The sequence below is a fragment of the Acinonyx jubatus genome, chromosome E3, assembly GCF_027475565.1.
Source record: "Acinonyx jubatus isolate Ajub_Pintada_27869175 chromosome E3, VMU_Ajub_asm_v1.0, whole genome shotgun sequence".
NCBI lineage: Eukaryota > Metazoa > Chordata > Mammalia > Carnivora > Felidae > Acinonyx > Acinonyx jubatus.
Genome location: NC_069398.1, coordinates 8,646,008 through 8,661,968, shown reverse-complemented (window position 1 = coordinate 8,661,968; position 15,961 = coordinate 8,646,008). Strand labels below are relative to the sequence as shown.

Genomic DNA, 15,961 nt, shown 5'->3' with positions numbered 1-15,961 from the left:
AGGACTGAGCAAAACATCCGGCTGGAAAGAGGCCTTCATCATCATCTCCTGGCCACCCCATTTGACAGATGGAAACACTGAGGCTCAGGGAAAAGGGGACAGAGCAGGCATTTGAATCTCAGGCTCCTGCCTCCAAGGCAGGTTCTGTCCGTCAAACCAGATTTCCTTCCTTCCTTCCTTCCTTCCTTACACAAATCTTCACAACTGTATGCACATTTATTTATTTTTGAGAGACAGAGAGAGACAGAGCACAAGCGGGGGATGGGCAGAGAGAGAAGAAGACACAGAATCTGAAGCAGGCTCCAGGCTCCGAGCTGTCAGCACAGAGCCCCATGTGGGGCTCAAACTCATAAACCGTGAGATCATGACCTGAGCCCAAGTCGGACGCTTAAGGGACTAAGTGGTTGACACTCCTGTTAGGCCCTTTATACACGTCACACATCTGTTATTTTTTCCATTCATTTGACAAGTATCTATTGAGTGCCTACTACATTCAGGAGCTGAATATGGGGGGGGGGGGGAGTGGAATACAAGCGAAGTCTACCCACTTGGAGTGCTAACAAGATAATTACATACAGGTGAATATTGGAGAGAGTGAGCAGGGCCTTGAGGGCAACGAATTAAACACTGGGCTGTGATGAGGAGGGGTGGCCAGGAGACAAGAAGGTGACATCTTCTTGGCATTGGAGACCCAAATACCAAAATGTTTGTGAGCAGCAAGCCGTGCCCAGCTGAGCGACAGACCCTCCAGAGATGCCAAATCAAACAAGCCGGACCGTGGTCAAAGGGCAAGGGGGCAAGGCCTTGGCTTGTTAGCGAAGGTCTGGCCATCAGTGTTCGCCAAGGTTGGGTTTTTTTTTCCCCCTTCTTTCTAAAGATTTTTGTCAGTGGGGCTCACAAAGAGGAACTATGCGAATCACGAATTGCGACCCGGTCTCAAACCCCTGCTCTGTCCTCACTGTGTGACCTCAAGCAGCTATCACCACCTTTCAGAGCCTCAGTCTTCCCCTAGGGAAAACGGGGAGTCCATGGTAGGGAAATCAAGAAAAACCAACAAGCTGGTGCATGTACAGGGCTGATCCCAGAGCCCAGCCCCAGGTCCCGGCTCTGTAAACAGGCACTGAAATTACTGATAACCCCAGAGGTTGTCGGAGCTGGAAGAAGCTCAAAGAGTGGGACCAGCCCCTTCCTTGCAAGCATGAGGACACAGAGGCACAGAGAAGGCGATTGTCTGCCCAAGGCCACACGGCACCCAGACTCTCAGCAGCTGAGGACCTGCCTGCCTGGCTCTCCCTTCCACTCCCCACCTTCCCCCCAGCTTCCATCTGTGGTTTCATCCAGACCAGGAATGCTGGGCCCATGGACATCAGCTGTGATTCTAAACTGGTTCTAGACCAGCTCTAAACCACCTAAGGGCTAGCCAGTTACGCAAGGGAGGAGGAGGAGTTGCATTAATGGCTCACAGAATGCCTAGGCTCTGAAGGCACAGAGCTGGGATCAAATCCCACACACTTCTCAGCTGTGTGCCCTTGGGCAAGGTCATTCTAAACCTTTTCGCCATCTGTGAAATGGGGTTAACACCTAGCTGGCCAGCTTCTTCAGAGGACTGAGGAGTGCCTGGCACATAGTAGGTGCTCAATGCGTGTGCAGTGCCATCAGCATCCGTAACGCCTTAGGGCAGCCCTCCTGCCCTGCCCCTTCCTGCCCTGTTGTCTCATAAAGGGGTCCTCTGGGGGACACAGAAGAACAGTTGAGAGAGCAAGGCGGGATGCTTACCCCGTCATCCCCCTTGTTGGGAAAACGGTCCTGTAATGCCTGGTCCTACTGGAAACTCATCTGCCACCTCTGAGAATATGTGAAAGGACTATCTTAGTCCATTCAGGCACTGTAACAAAATACCATAGGCTGAGTGGCTTCTTAACCACAGACATTCATTTCTCACCGCGCTGGAGGCAAGGCTGGGCACTCCAAGATCAAAACCCCACAGATGCGGTGTCGTGGGGGGCTGCCTCCTGGTTCATAGATGGCTGCGTCTAAGGCTGTTCTCACATGCTGGAAGGAGGAAGGAGCTGTCTGCTCCCATTCATGAGGGCTTTACCCTCATGACCTCATCACCTCCCCAAAGCCCCACCTCCAAATACCATCACCCTGGGGGTTAGATTTCAACATGTGAGTTTTGGTGCAGGACGGAAACAAATGTTCAGTCTCTTGCAATGACCCAGAGCCATTTTCTCCTCTCCCGTAAGGCACACCAAGGCAGGAGCAGCTAAAAGGTATGGCACGGAGGTCCCAGAGACAGAGGTCTTCCTGCAGCAAGAAGGGAGCCAGAGCGGCTTGCTGCTGAGGGCCATCTGGCAGATGTTCCGTTCCACCTTCCTCCTGGGGACCCTGAGCCTTGTCATCTGTGATGTCTTCAGGTTTGCTGTCCCCAAGCTCCTCAGGTGGGTCCAGACCTTGGGTGCCTTGCTAAGTCTGGTGGTCCTTTCCTTAATGGTGTCTTTCCAGAGTCAGGGGGCACCAGCTCTCTTTCTTCCTCTTCCTAGTCCTCCGGTGCCCAGGGCACTGGAGAGTGGGTGAAAAGGATACTGAGGAAGGGACAAAAGTACGGAGAAATTGACTAGCCTCAGGGAGAGAAGATGAATGAACTCAACCCTGACTGTATCAGTTAGCTTTTGCCATATAACAAAACAACCCCAAAGCGAGGGGCTTACCACCACTTCCTTAGCGCGTGATAATGTGGGTCAGCAGTTGGGGCTGGGCTCGGCTGGGCAGTTCTTCCGTCATCTGGGTTCCCCCGTGTGTCTGTGCTCAGCTGTGTGTGAAGCTGGCCGGGGGCTGGCTGGTCGGAGACGGTCTCAGCTGGGACAGCGTGTCTCTGCTCCATGCGATCTTTCATGGCCCACAGTGCTAGCTCCGGCTTGTTCACATGGCCACCTGGCAGGGCTTAAAGACCCAGAGCAAAAGGGCCACTTTCTCTTGAGGCCTCGGGCTGGGGGCTGGCACAGTTTTACCTGCACTGTTTTCTGGGCCAAAGCTGGTTGCACGGCCAGCCCAGATTCAGGGGATAGTCGATTTGTGTGCTGTGGCTACCATGACAGTATTACAGGCTGGGTGGCTGAGACAACAGAAATCCATGTTCGCACAGTGCTGGCGACGAGCGGTCCAAGATCAAGGCGGATTTTATGAGGCCTCTCTCTTGGACGTGCTGTGTCCTCACGTGGTCTTTCTTCTGTGTGTGTGTGTGCCCATAGTATCTCCTTGTGTGTGCAAGTTTGCTCTTAGAAGGACACCAATCAAATGGGATTAACGCTTCCACCCTCATGGCCTTATTTTAACTAAACTTCCCCTTGAAAGGCCCGGTCTCCAAATACAGACGCATTCTAAAGTACCGGGAATTAGGATTTAACATAGGTATTTGGTGGGGGCACAATTCAGCCCATAACACGTGGAGACAAAATACTCCCCTCCAGGTGAAAGGAGCAGCAATCACATTGAAAATGAATGTGCAGGGGGTGCCTGGGTGGCTAGTCAGTTAAGCTAAGTCTGACGTTGGCTTAGGTCACGACCTTGCGGTTTGTGAGTTCGAGCCCCGCGTCGGGCTCTGTGCTGACCACTCGGAGCCTGGAGCCTGCTTCGGATTCTGTGTCTCCCTCTTTCTCTGCCTCTCCCCTGCTTGCTCTCTGTCTCTCTCTCAAAAATAAATAAACATTTAAAAAAATTGTTTTTAAAAAGAAAATGAGTGTGGAGGGGAGCTCCTGGGTAGCTCAGTCAATCAAGCCTCTGACTCCTGATCTTGTCTCAGGTCATGATGTCACAGTTCCTGGGATCGAGCCCTGCCTCGAGCTCTGTGCTGAAAGAGGGCAGGCTGCTTGGGATTCTCTCTCTCTCTCTCTCTCTCTCTCTGTCTGTCTCTCTCTCTGCCCCTTCCTTGCTCATGTGCTCGTACTCTCTCTTTCTCTCTCAAATTAAATAAACTTAAAAAAAAAAGAAAATGAGTGTGGACAGTGGGAGAAATAACTTGCATTTTTGCAAAAATATGTACCACTCTGTCTGATCCTCTCAGGCAAAAGGAACAACCATGGATGCCTTCTCTTACCGCTCGTACTCTCCCTCTCTTGAAAGCCTTTTTCTAGAGTTTATTGGTAATCCCACGACCCCGGCCTGGAAAGGGTATCTCCTCGCGGTGCTGATGTTCCTTTCTGCCTTCCTGCAATCAGTATGGGAGCAGCAGTACATGTACAGACTCAAGGTGCTGCAGATGAGGCTGCGAACTGCCATTACTGGCCTGGTGTACAGGAAGGTGAGCCCTGGGCGAGAGGTGCGGGTCTTTCCCGTCTCCCTATCTCTTCCGAATTTATATGAAACATTCTAGCCCAAAAGGGTCACATCATATCATCTGTGCCTGAAAATGCCCTCATTCATTACTTTACTACACTCTCACCTTCTTGGTTATTTCCATAAGACCTTGAGTGATGTGACCCTGGCACCTCTCAATTCTATAACAACACACACCTGCTCTCTTGCTCAACCCACTCCAGCCACAAACATACCAGGCAACCTCCGACCTCAGGACCTTTGCGCTTGCTGTTGCCACTACCTGGACACCCTTTCCATTTCTTTTCATGTACTTTCCACTCATCCCCCATGAGGATAAAGGGCTAATCTTGGGGCTGTGTGGAAACCAGATGGAGGTAGACTATCAGCTACATCCCCAGGCAACGCTGCTTATGGTAAAAATGACTCCTGACCCATTGGTAAATTCATCTGGGCTGAAAGTTCTGTCGGTGGAGCATGAGTACCTGATGGGAAGCCATAGCTTGGAGCTTCTTTTCCTGCTCTTGTCCCCTTGGGAGCCCTGGGAGTGGAGCTCACAAGACTATCTGCCGTAAGACTATCGGACTCTCTGGCTCCCGTGGGGTCTGGAGCCCCTGAGCCTGGGCCACCCAGTCCCCGTGAGTCTCCTGTCACGCCCACGCTGTCCCCTGGGGGAGAACCGGGGCAAAGGGAACAGCCCCTGGACAGCTGTGTGGACGGCTCCCCTGACCGCGTGGCTGCTGCGTCTTAGACCCGGACAAGCTCCGGGTCAGTGTGGCCCGTCTGGTCTTGTGAATCCACGTGCTGAGCTGAGGCTTGAGGCCGTTGATCTCCCATGCCCACCCTTAGGGGAGCCCTGCCCATCTCCTCAGAGGTCAGCCCCCGGCTCCCCGCGCTCCTCTGCCTTCCTGTTAACCGTGTCTGCTTATTTTCCGGACCTGGTACGTAGACAGGGCTAGCTAATTTCTAGACGTAGGAAATGACTTGCCAAGAGCGTCCCTTTCATGCCAGCTACCCAGTCCAGAGCCCACACTCCGATCGCCCCCTGCTCTCGACACTCTGGGCTCCCACGCACCTGCCCCAGTCACCCCAGGGCCAGGTGCTGGACAAGGGACAGCTCCTGTGCCCCAGAGCCCACCAAAATTATTCAAGCTCGCCAACCCTGCTTCCCCTCACCGACCCTTCCTCCCTGTGAACACCACAATTAAGGCCCCACAGTCCACCTTGCTAATAGGCAATAATAGTAATTATTATTATTGATGTTACTGAATAATATTATCTTAAAACATTGCTTCATCACACGCCTCATAACTGCCATTAAAGAAGGAACTATGTAAGTTGTGATTTAATTTTCCTCCCCAGTTCAAACTCTGCTGTGGGAGAGCAAGCCCCCTGCCTCTATCTTCTCGGTACTCCGTTCACTGTGAGGCCCAGACTAGGTACTCGATAAAGACTGGAAGATTCTTCTGGAGATTTTCTACTCAGTCCTTCCTGGCTCACTCATTTGCCGCCTTACTTCTTCCCTCACACACTCAGCAGAGATGATGGCAAATAGAGCTTAGCATTCAACAGGCTGGAAGGGGTCCACTGTGACCCCAGGGCCCACATCTGGGGCTGCCAGAGAACCAGGTCTGGTGTGTGAGGGGCACCATGTAGATGCCTTCAGGGAATTGATCTAACACCCTGTCTAGCTCCTGTCTCGCCTTGGTCATCCTAGATTCCAAGCTTGGCCTAGCCTTTTAGAAGGCCCTTCAACTTTGGGTAAGTTGGTCAACTTCTCTGTGCCTCAGTTTCCTTGGCTGTAAAGTGGGGTTAGCAATTCTGCACTTCATTGATCCCAGTCTCACTTTTTTTTTTAACCCTTCTGAAATCAAGATGTATATCATGTGTCTTAATTTAATCGCATTTACTTTTTTTGCCCTTAGTGACACAAAAACAGAGCGTTTCGTCCATAGCATTGTAGACTGAATGAGATATGGCAGCACCTACTCCATCTGGTTGTGGGTTGGGCCCCATCACAGAAAACGGTGACCCTGTTCATTTAGCACAGTGCCTGGGGCATGGTTGGAATTCAGGAAACGATCCCCAGTATCATCATGAGCCCAAGGGTTTTATATATTGTGCTACTAAGTTACCACAACAGTGTTTTAGGGATGTCAGAGGATTTTTTTCTTTGGTCATCTCTTCAAATTCTCACGACAGCCCTGGGAGGTTGGCTCAGGAGATTCACTAGCCCACTTTACAGACGAGTGAACTGAGGCTAGATAGGGAAGAGACCTGCCTCTGCCAGCAAGGGCAGACCAGCTTAGACCCCAGACCGGCCAGGCGGCTGTGCTCTTGCTCCGTCTGTGCTTTGGGCCTCCCTGCCCTCCTCCACCCCACTCGTCCCGTCCTTCCCTCTGGCTCAGGTCTCCATCCTCCCGCCCCGCCCAGGTCCTGGTCCTGTCCAGCGCCTCCAGAAAAGCCAGCACGGTGGGTGACGTGGTCAACCTGGTGTCCGTGGACGTGCAGCGGCTGACCGAGAGCGTCGTCTATCTTAACGGGCTGTGGCTGCCGATTATCTGGATCATCATCTGCTTCGTCTACCTCTGGCAGGTGTGCCACAGTTCACAGGCCCCCGGCAGGTGTATCAGCGGCATAGCGACAGTGAGCGAGCACAGAGTGTTCCCAAGTACCATCTAGTGGGTGTCGTCACAGTGACTGTAGATCTACGCCTACTTCCCCTACCCTACGGGACACGGGGCCAGCACCCTTTCTGACTGGCCGCCTTGTAGCCAGGGCCCAGCATACAGTGGGCACACATAGGAAGAGGGAGGGGGATGAAGGACTCCTGGGAAAATGCAGAGCCATTAAAGGGGCAGACCCCTGACCCCAGCAAATCTGCAGAAGACCCACCCATCACCCTCCTGGTCTTTTGGTGGATGGTCCCTAACGTCAGAAGGTCACCCTGAAATCCTGGCCCGGCGGGGGGGGTGGGCAGACATTGAAGTTGCCACAGTTAGCATCTGTAGCATTTTTCTCCAAATGATACTATTTTTGCCAGAGAAAGCTTAACCTTCCTTTCACCTTTCTTTGAGTATTTTCCCAATCCTGGCGGTGGGCTGGTTTGCCTTCTGGGCACTTCTCCACTTGGCCACTTGGTGGCGCTATTGCTGCATAAATGAAACAAACAGGCTTGGCTCTGTGGTCAAGGAGATTACAAAATAGTGTTCTTAAAAGCTGAGAGGGGAAACTGAGGGCCACAGACTGAAGAGGAGTGGGGCTTGTCTAAAGACTGGGCCCAAATGACACGGGAGGAATCTCAAATAGTCATAGTCACAACCACTTAGAAATCATCTCCCCCACCCCCAGCTCCACATTTGCACCAAAGCAGGGGCGCCTCTGTGGCTCAGTTGGTTAAGCCTCTGCCTTCGGCTCAGGTCATGATCTTGCAGTTCTTGAGTTCGAGCCCCACATCGGGCTTTCTGCTGTCAGCCTGTCAGCACAGAGCCCGCTTCGGATCCTCTGTCTCCCCTCTCTGCTTTTCCCCCGCTTGCACTCTACCCCCCCCAAAAAAAATAGAGGGGTGGGAACCAAAGCCAAGAGGGAACATAACTGTCCCAAAGTCACAAAGCTGGTGGGGGTAGGGCTGTCAGACAAAATACAGGATGTCCGGTTAAATATGACTTTTAGAGAAACCGAATAATTTCTTAGGATAAGTATATCCCAAAGATAGCATGGGACATACTTATACCAAAAAGCCATTTGCTGTTTCATCTGAAATTCGTACTTGCCGAGGCATCCTATATGTTTTTTGGCTAAATCTGGCAACCTTGTCAGGGGTGAAATGAAGACCTAGGATAACGACTGTATGACACGGGCACTTATTCTAGGTGATGGGCAATGCTGGATGTCCCTTTCACGGATGAGGACACTGCTGCTTAGGGAGGTTAGGTAGTTTGCGTGAGTGTCCTCAGCAAGTGTCAGCTGGCTGCCCTTGCCAGCTTCCCTGGGATGCCTAGCCTTAGGACCCAGGTCTGACCAAATCCCTCAGTGTCTTCAGCCGGGCTCCTGGAGGCATCTTGTGACCTCCCACCCTCTCTGTCTCCAGCTCCTAGGACCCTCTGCCCTCACTGCCATCGCTGTCTTCCTGAGCCTCCTCCCTCTGAATTTCTTCATCACCAAGAAGAGGAAACAGCATCAGGTCTGACATTTGGGAGAAGGGACACACTGGGCGGCAAGCGGGGCAGGGAGCCTGCAGGTCACGGGACTGTTGCTGGTGCAGGTACGGGGAGATGAGGAAGGGACGGAGGGCCTGGTGGCATGAGCCTTTCCAGTCACTCAGAGCCCTGCCTTCCTCCCGGTGCCCCCAGCCCTGTGGATGGCTGTCGCATGCCTCCAGTGTCTGGGCCACAAGCCAACCATGGTCAACTCGGACGCCTCTCTTGTTCTCACACACCGTCCCTCAGCAGATGCATCCGGAATGATGGCCCAGTCTCACCCTCACTGGGCGCTCCTGCTCCTGCCCTCGTCATCCCTCTCTGCTCAGAACCACAGTGGCTCGCATGTCCCCGAGAGTCAGAGCCAAGACCCTTGGTGGCCAGCCATGATCTGGCCTCACCTCCTGCCCCTCTGCCCTCCCCTGACCCTCGAGCTCCAACCCCACTCCCCCTCTGCCCTCCCCTGACCCTCAAGCTCCAACCCCACTCCCCCTCTGCCCTCCCCTGACCCTCAAGCTCCAACCCCACTCCCCCTCTGCCCTCCCCGACCCTCAAGCCCCACTCAGGGCCTTTGCTCCTATGGTGCTCTCTGCCTGGAACACCTTCACCCCCAGACATCCCTGCCCCCCCCCACCCCAACCCCTCACAGACCCCTGGTTACAGCAGCAACACGCCCCTCCCCTCCATATGCACCTGTTCGGCAACTTGGCCTGCCTGTTTGCCAGATGCACCTGGCTCCTCTCTCTCTTCGGACTGAAAGCTTCCCGGCAGCAGGGAATATGCACTGATGCAGTCTCAGCTTCTAGAACAGTGCTTGGCAATCAGGAGGAGGGAGGGAGGGAGGGAGGAAGAAAGGTCTCACATAGACTGTTTCTCCAGCCTCCTGTTTGGCCTCCTCTAAGACACTGTCCACACCTGCCCCTGTGACAATGCCCCTCCTTAGTGGGACACAGGGGCCCCCGACTCCTCTGCCTGACCCCCAAGTCCCAACGTGGTGCAGCCCACCTCCCTCCTGTAGCACCCCCCCCCCACCCTCTCTGACCACGCTGCCTGCCTCTGGGTCGTGCTGTCCCCTCCGCCTTCCTTCGTCCACCTCACCTACCCATTTGCACACCCAGCACCTGCTCATCATAGCTCACGGTCACTCCCACCTCCAGGAAGCCTTCCCCGTGGCACCACACCCAGGCTGGTTCAGGGTTCCGCCTCTCCCACCTCCTCCCTGGTCTGTGGGAGCTTCCCATCATTTCTGGCCCACAATGAGGGCAGAAGCTGGGGGACGGGAGGGAGAAGGTGCCTGTGGGGGTCCAGGGACAAGATGACAGTGACTTGGGCCAGGACTGTGGGGACAGCGATACTGAGAGGCAGACAGCCTGGGACCTGCTGTAGAATCAAGGGCATTTGCTGAAGGTGGGGTGTGATGGTTTGGGGGAAGGAGAATTCTAGACGTTTCCCTGATCTCTTCCCCTCTTCTTCCCTCTGGTACCAGGAGGAGCACATGAGGCAGAAAGATTCTCGGGCACGGCTCACCAGCTGCGTCATCAGGAACATGAAGATGGTCAAGTCCCACGGCTGGGAGGGAGCCTTTCTAGAAAGAGTCCTGCACATCCGGGGCCAGGAGCTGGGTGCCTTGAGGACCTCCAGCCTCCTCTTCTCTGTGTCTCTGGTGTCCTTCCAAGTGTCCACGTTTCTGGTGAGGTCACTCTGATCTCTCTGCAGAGCATGGACGGAGGGAGGGAATCCTGGGGAGGGGATGAGGTAGGCAGAACTCCCCCCTCCGCGCCCCCCCAGATCCTGGAGCCTTTCTTTGCAGACCACGCTGTCCGTTCAAACATACCTTTCCTAGATCCTTCCCAGTCAGGGATCCTTGCTTTGTGCTGAGTTAGCTGATTCTGAAGCTGGTAGTGGCTAACAAGGTCTGTCATTCTCCTGTAGAAGGTTCCAGCGTCTGAACTGTTGCTGCTTCTGGCATGGGGAGGAGGCAACAGGGGCAGGTTCTGCTCAGGTAGCACCCCCGGTCCACACTGATGCTGGCTGTCAGATGGCTGCAGGGGCCCCCCTTCCCCACATCCACACACACTGGGCACCGTCCTGTCCTCCAATTTATTTTACAAACTGCTGCCAGATTAGCCTTCCTAAAGCACGGCCAGCCGTGACTTCAGTCCATGCGGGGTTGCAAACAAACCTACAGTAACTCACTGCTGCATAAATAAATAATCCAAACTTCATAAAATATTCAAGGCTGGTGGCAGGTGGGCCTTAATCACTTATTTCCAGAAGGATTAGACACCTCACCCCCCACCCCCCCGGGACGATCTGGAGTTACCAACACAGTCATCGCTGAGAAACACAAGTAGCATTGCTTACAGCCATGAGAGCTCCCCGGATAGGGTCACTGAGTCACCATCACACCGAGCGACCATCACAGTGGGCATCATGTAGAGTGGTTAGCACACTAAGGAACCATCATATCATCACCAAGTGGCACCTAGAACTGAACTACCCCCTCGTGACATCTAGAGCCACAAATGCCTCCAACCCCCAAGGCTCTTGAGCGCTGCTGATACGTGCAACTTCAGGGTCATCTCCAAGAATTTCTAGACTCACAAGTCCCACCCATGCCTAGAACCCCCCCAAACCCTACCCAGACCGCATGCTGCAGTGTCCCCAGATGCCTGGAACCAAGAGTTTCTGGTCCTAGAACAGGAATTGCACACACACCTCCTTTCACTAATACGGTTGTATTTTTTCAGAGAAACACAGCTTTGTGAACCAGGAGTGAGAACTGGGGCGGGTAGCAGAATTTAGGGTGAGAACCAGACGGGCGGGAACATTCCAACGTGGCAAGGCTTGGCCAAACAGGCCCCTGGAGACGCCTGCTCAGGTTCCTGGGTTGTGCCCTCAGCTCATTGTCACTGCCCGTGTGTCCCCAGGTCGCACTGGCGGTGTTTGCTGTTCATTCGCTGGTGGCTGAGGAGAATGCCATGGACGCTGAGAAAGCTTTTGTGACTCTCGTGGTTCTCAATATCCTCAACAAGGCTCAGGGTTTCCTGCCCTTCTCCATCGACTCCGTGGTCCGGGTGAGGCGGTGGGGCGGGGAGGCCATCTGGGCAGAGACCCGCAGGGGTGTAGCAGGCAGTGCCCTGCCTCTGTGCATCCCCACACTGCCCACAGGACCGACAGGGGAGGGAGGGAGAGGCCAGGAGGGGCAGAGGATACAAGGAATGGGCAGCAATCACTGTTCTCTTATTATGTAAAGTGTTTTTATTTCCATTCTCTTCCCTGTCTCTGCTCACACTGTGCCACCTTGGTGTGGTAGAAATGAGAGCAAGTTGCCTCACTGAGACATCTCTATTTAAATTTTTTTTTTTTATGTTTTAACTTATTCTTGAGACAGAGAAAAAGTGCATACTGGGGACGGGCAGAGGGAGAAAGGAAGACAGAGAATCCCAAGCAGGCTCTGCACTGTTAGCAGAGAGCCTGATGCGAGGCTTGAACTCACGAGCCACCAGATCACAACCTGAGCTGAAGCTGAACGCTTAACTGAGCCACCCAGGCGCCCTGAGGTGTCCCTATTCAAATGCTGCCTCCTTCGTTCCCAGAGATGGTTTTAGGGCTGAGAGCAGAGAGGGTTCCCCTAGGTGGACAGAGTCTGGAACCATTTCCAATAATGGTCTGATGACCCCCTTGGAAAAGCCACCATCTCCTTCTGGGGTCTGATCTGCAGAATGGCAGCCCAAGTGTCCCTACTATGCTAATTAGGGGTGAGGAGACGGGAGGTCACCACCGTCATCGTCATCACCACCTCCGTGTGCACAGTTTCCCGTGACCTGGAAAGCCTTGCGCTACAGCTTTGCAAATGCATCAGGCTTGGGAGACCGGAAGGTTTTCCACATCCCGAGGCACCAGGCACCTGAAGCCTGAGTTCGTGTTTTGCTCTTTGGGCACCAGTGACCTGAGGCTTTGGTTTCCCCAGGCCCGGGTGTCCTTGGACCGTCTGGCCGCCTTCCTCTGCCTGGAAGAAGTTGACCCTGGGGCTGTGGACTCAAGTCCCTCCAGACGCTGTGAGTGCGGAGTTCAGCAGGAGGGGGATGGGAGGGATAAGAGGAGCGGTTCCCGCAGTCCATCGACCAAAAGCCAGGGTCCCAGCTGGGGCCGCTGGTGACAGGATGGCACGCGCAGATGAGGTCACCAGCCGTGCAACGTGGAAACGGGCACGGTGACACTTTCTGCCGGTCATTCAGTGGCTACCCGTGCCCACTGATGGCGCGTCAGTCTGGGTTACAGCAGCCAACCCTCTAACAGCCCAGGTCCTCGCCCTCGTGCGGGAAGTCTGGGGAGACAAACACGGTGATGTGTTTGTCGAGCTGGGAAATAAAGTCGGAGAGATTACGGGCACCCTTGTGTGATGAGGTTCTCCAAGCACGGGTTGTCTGGGTTTGCCCTCCAGCTGCTGGGGACACGTGCATCAGCGTGCACAACGGCACCTTCGCCTGGTCCCGAGAAGGCACCCTCTGCCTACGCAGGTACAGCATGGCTTCTCCGCAAACTGCCCTCCCGGGGTCGGGAGGACTATGCGAGAGCCGCCGCGGTGTCCTGTGTGAGAGACGGTGCAGGCTTCCCGCGGGGCGGGGGGGGGGGGGGGGGGGGAGGGGCTGGAGGGCGTGCTCACCCACGCTGCTGTTGTCAGGGAGGTTGGGACCAGCCCTGGCAGAGAGTTTGGGGAAAGCAAGACTCTTGGGGGTGGAGGAACGGTGAATCAGCCTCCCCGGTCGGGGAGGGAACACCTCCCTGGTCCCCGCTCCCCACGCTGGCCAAGATGACACCAAGGGAGGCCTAAAAGAGAGGCCCCCCCAAGACCCCGTCAGCCATATCTGCTTCTCTCTCTCCTCTGTTAGCTCCCAGGTCATTGCCACCTGCAGCCCCACTTTTGGTGGGGTCTTTGTGGCAGAAAACCCCAGCCAGCCCCAAAACTCTATAAGAAGGGAAAGAAAATATCCTGGGCGGTATTCATGTCGACTGCCATTCACTCCCCTCGTAGTATTTATTAAACGCTTGCTATGTGCCAGCCCCTGCTGTAGGCTCTGGGGACAGAGTGAAGGAAACGTGCAAGGGCCCTGCTTTCTTGGGGCCGACGTGATGGGGGCACACAAATGAGAAAGGGTAAGGGTGTGATGTCGAGGGAGGGGCATGTGTAGTGAAGTCCTAATAAAGGGAAGGAATGAGCCCTGCGGGTGTCTGGAAGAAGAGCTTTCTAGTGGTAGGGACAGCAAGTACAAAGGTCCTGAGGCAGGAGTGTGCCTAGACCAAGGTTTCTCCATGTCAGCACTACTGACATTGAGGACCGCAGAATTCTTTGTCGTAGGGGCTGTGCTATGCATTGGAGGTTGGTTAGCAGGACCCCCAGTATCTGCCCACTAGCTTCTAGCAGCAACCACCCACCAGGTGTGACAAATGGCACTTGGGGAGGGGCACAGTGCCTCCTACTTGAGAACCACTGTCCTACTGTCTTTGAGAAGAAGCAGGAGGTCAGCGTGGCTGAGGCCGAGTGGCTAAGGGACAGAGCGGTGGGAGGTCGGACGTACTTGGTGAATGGTCCGGACGCTTTACCTTTTATCCTGAGTGACATGGGAACCGCTGGAGGCTTCAGCGAGGAGGCATCATGATCCCACTTTGAACGGGTTTTAACGGGTCCTTCTGGCCACGGGGTGGAAGATGGGCTACAGCACACGAGCAGTGGTTGAGGGCAAGGGCAGAAGCAGGGAGAGTGGTGAAGAGCCTACTGTAATACCCTGGACAAGAGGCAAGGCTGGTTAGACCCTCCTGCCACAATAAACTGAGTGTGTGTGTGTGTGTGTGTGTGTGTGTGCACGCACGTGTGCACATGCAGGCATGAGTGTGTGCACATGTGCACTAGAACATGTGTGTGCACTTGTGCATACACGTGAGTGTGCATGCACACGTCTGTGGCTGCACATGTATGTGGTACGTGTGGTATGCTAAGGGTGTGCGTTTGTATGACTGCAGGAGTGTGCATGAGAGTGTGCGGTGTAATGCACGTGTGTGCTTGTGTGACGGCACGTGTGTGTGTGCATGTGCACGTGTGTGGGGCAAGGTGGCCACTTAAACAGCTGGACAAGGACTGTGAGAGAGAAGGACAGCTCCACGCTTACCCACAGTGACCTCTGCCTGAGTCGCCAACAGGAAAGGCTGGCTCTGTCGGGGTTCACCAATTCCACGCGGACTCAGGCTGGGCCCTGCCCAGGGACATATCTCCCCTCCTGTGTTGCCAGGATAAACCTCACTGTGCCCCAGGGTCATCTGCTGGTGGTTGTTGGTGCAGTGGGGGCAGGGAAGTCCTCTCTGCTCTCTGCCCTGCTTGGGGAGCTGTCAAAGGTGGAGGGATCGGTGACCATCAAGGTGAGGCTGCCCCCTGCCTGTCACAATGTCCGTCTCCCCGCCTCCCTCCCGGTCCCCCCCACTCCTTTCCCCTCCTCCCCTCTCCTGCTCACTCCTCTCTGCTCCTCTCTGCTCCTCCTACTTCCCCCAAATCACTCCTACCTCCATCCCTACCTGCCTTTTGATGGCCGAAGTGAGTTGTATTTTAGGGTTCCGTGGCTTACGTGCCCCAGGAGGCCTGGGTCCAGAACACATCCGTGGTCGAGAATGTGTGCTTCAGGCAGGAGCTGGACCCGATGTGGCTGGAGAGGGTCCTGGAGGCCTGTGCCCTGTGGCCAGACGTGTGCAGCTTCCCTGCAGGGGTCCACACCAAAATTGGGGAGCAGGTGAGGGTCTCGGGGCCTTCTTGTGGCAGGAAGGCATCGGAGCTCGGGCCATTTGTCTCCCTGGCATGTGGGCCGTGTGGTGGGAGGGACAAAGAGGACACAAGGAAGCAGCAAAGCGGGACAGACGAAGCGAGTTTAGTTCAGGGCCAAACATGTAATAAATGCTCAAAAATAGTTGTTAACGAGTGAATGATTGAAAATAGAGACCGAGGCAGAGACATGTGGCAGGGTTTGGAGGCGAGGGCTCTCAGCGACTAGGAGTGAGGAGACCTGGGCCCCTGTCCTGCCCTGCCCTGCTTTTCTGGGTGACATTGGTCAAATAGCTTTTCCTTTCTGGGATTCACCAAAGGGTCTGGGGCAGGGATGTCCAATAGACAGGATATATGCATCTGGAGCTACAGATTGGGCAGGGGTCAGCAAACGATGACCCACAGGTCAAGTCCAGTCCGTCACGTGTTTTTGTAAATGAGGTCTTATGGGAATACAGTGACGCCCATTCATTTAATGGCGGTCCATGGCTGCTTTTGCATGACAGGAGCAGAGACCAGAGTTAACATAGTTACTGTCTGGCCCCTTACAGAAAAAGTTTGCTAGCCTCCGGATTAGGCAGTTGAGAGTGAAAAACTAGGAGCTGCCATTAAGGAAATGAGTGGGTTTCCAGAGAGA

General features: G+C 54.6%; 1 protein-coding gene and 1 long non-coding RNA gene across 4 annotated transcripts in view; one reads left to right on the top strand and one right to left on the bottom strand.

Annotated features, from left to right (window-relative positions):
• ABCC6 (ATP binding cassette subfamily C member 6) overlaps positions 1-15,961 on the top strand; it is a 53,000-nt gene that overhangs the window by 15,140 nt on the left and 21,899 nt on the right. For all 3 annotated transcript variants that reach the window (XM_053213332.1, XM_027043172.2, XM_053213333.1), the window contains exons 8-17: positions 2,247-2,441; positions 4,123-4,300; positions 6,748-6,909; positions 8,405-8,497; positions 10,000-10,203; positions 11,444-11,590; positions 12,487-12,574; positions 12,961-13,036; positions 14,804-14,930; positions 15,119-15,295. In XM_053213332.1, coding sequence (XP_053069307.1) covers positions 2,247-2,441; positions 4,123-4,300; positions 6,748-6,909; positions 8,405-8,497; positions 10,000-10,203; positions 11,444-11,590; positions 12,487-12,574; positions 12,961-13,036; positions 14,804-14,930; positions 15,119-15,295 — 1,447 coding nt within the window. The remainder of the gene's footprint in view (positions 1-2,246; positions 2,442-4,122; positions 4,301-6,747; positions 6,910-8,404; positions 8,498-9,999; positions 10,204-11,443; positions 11,591-12,486; positions 12,575-12,960; positions 13,037-14,803; positions 14,931-15,118; positions 15,296-15,961) is intronic.
• LOC113594828 (uncharacterized) lies at positions 6,903-15,123 on the bottom strand. The gene is made up of 5 exons (XR_008294619.1): positions 14,684-15,123; positions 14,121-14,230; positions 10,348-10,475; positions 9,207-10,223; positions 6,903-7,466 (listed from the first exon to the last, which is right to left on the bottom strand). It is a non-coding gene; the product is annotated as an uncharacterized LOC113594828 (long non-coding RNA).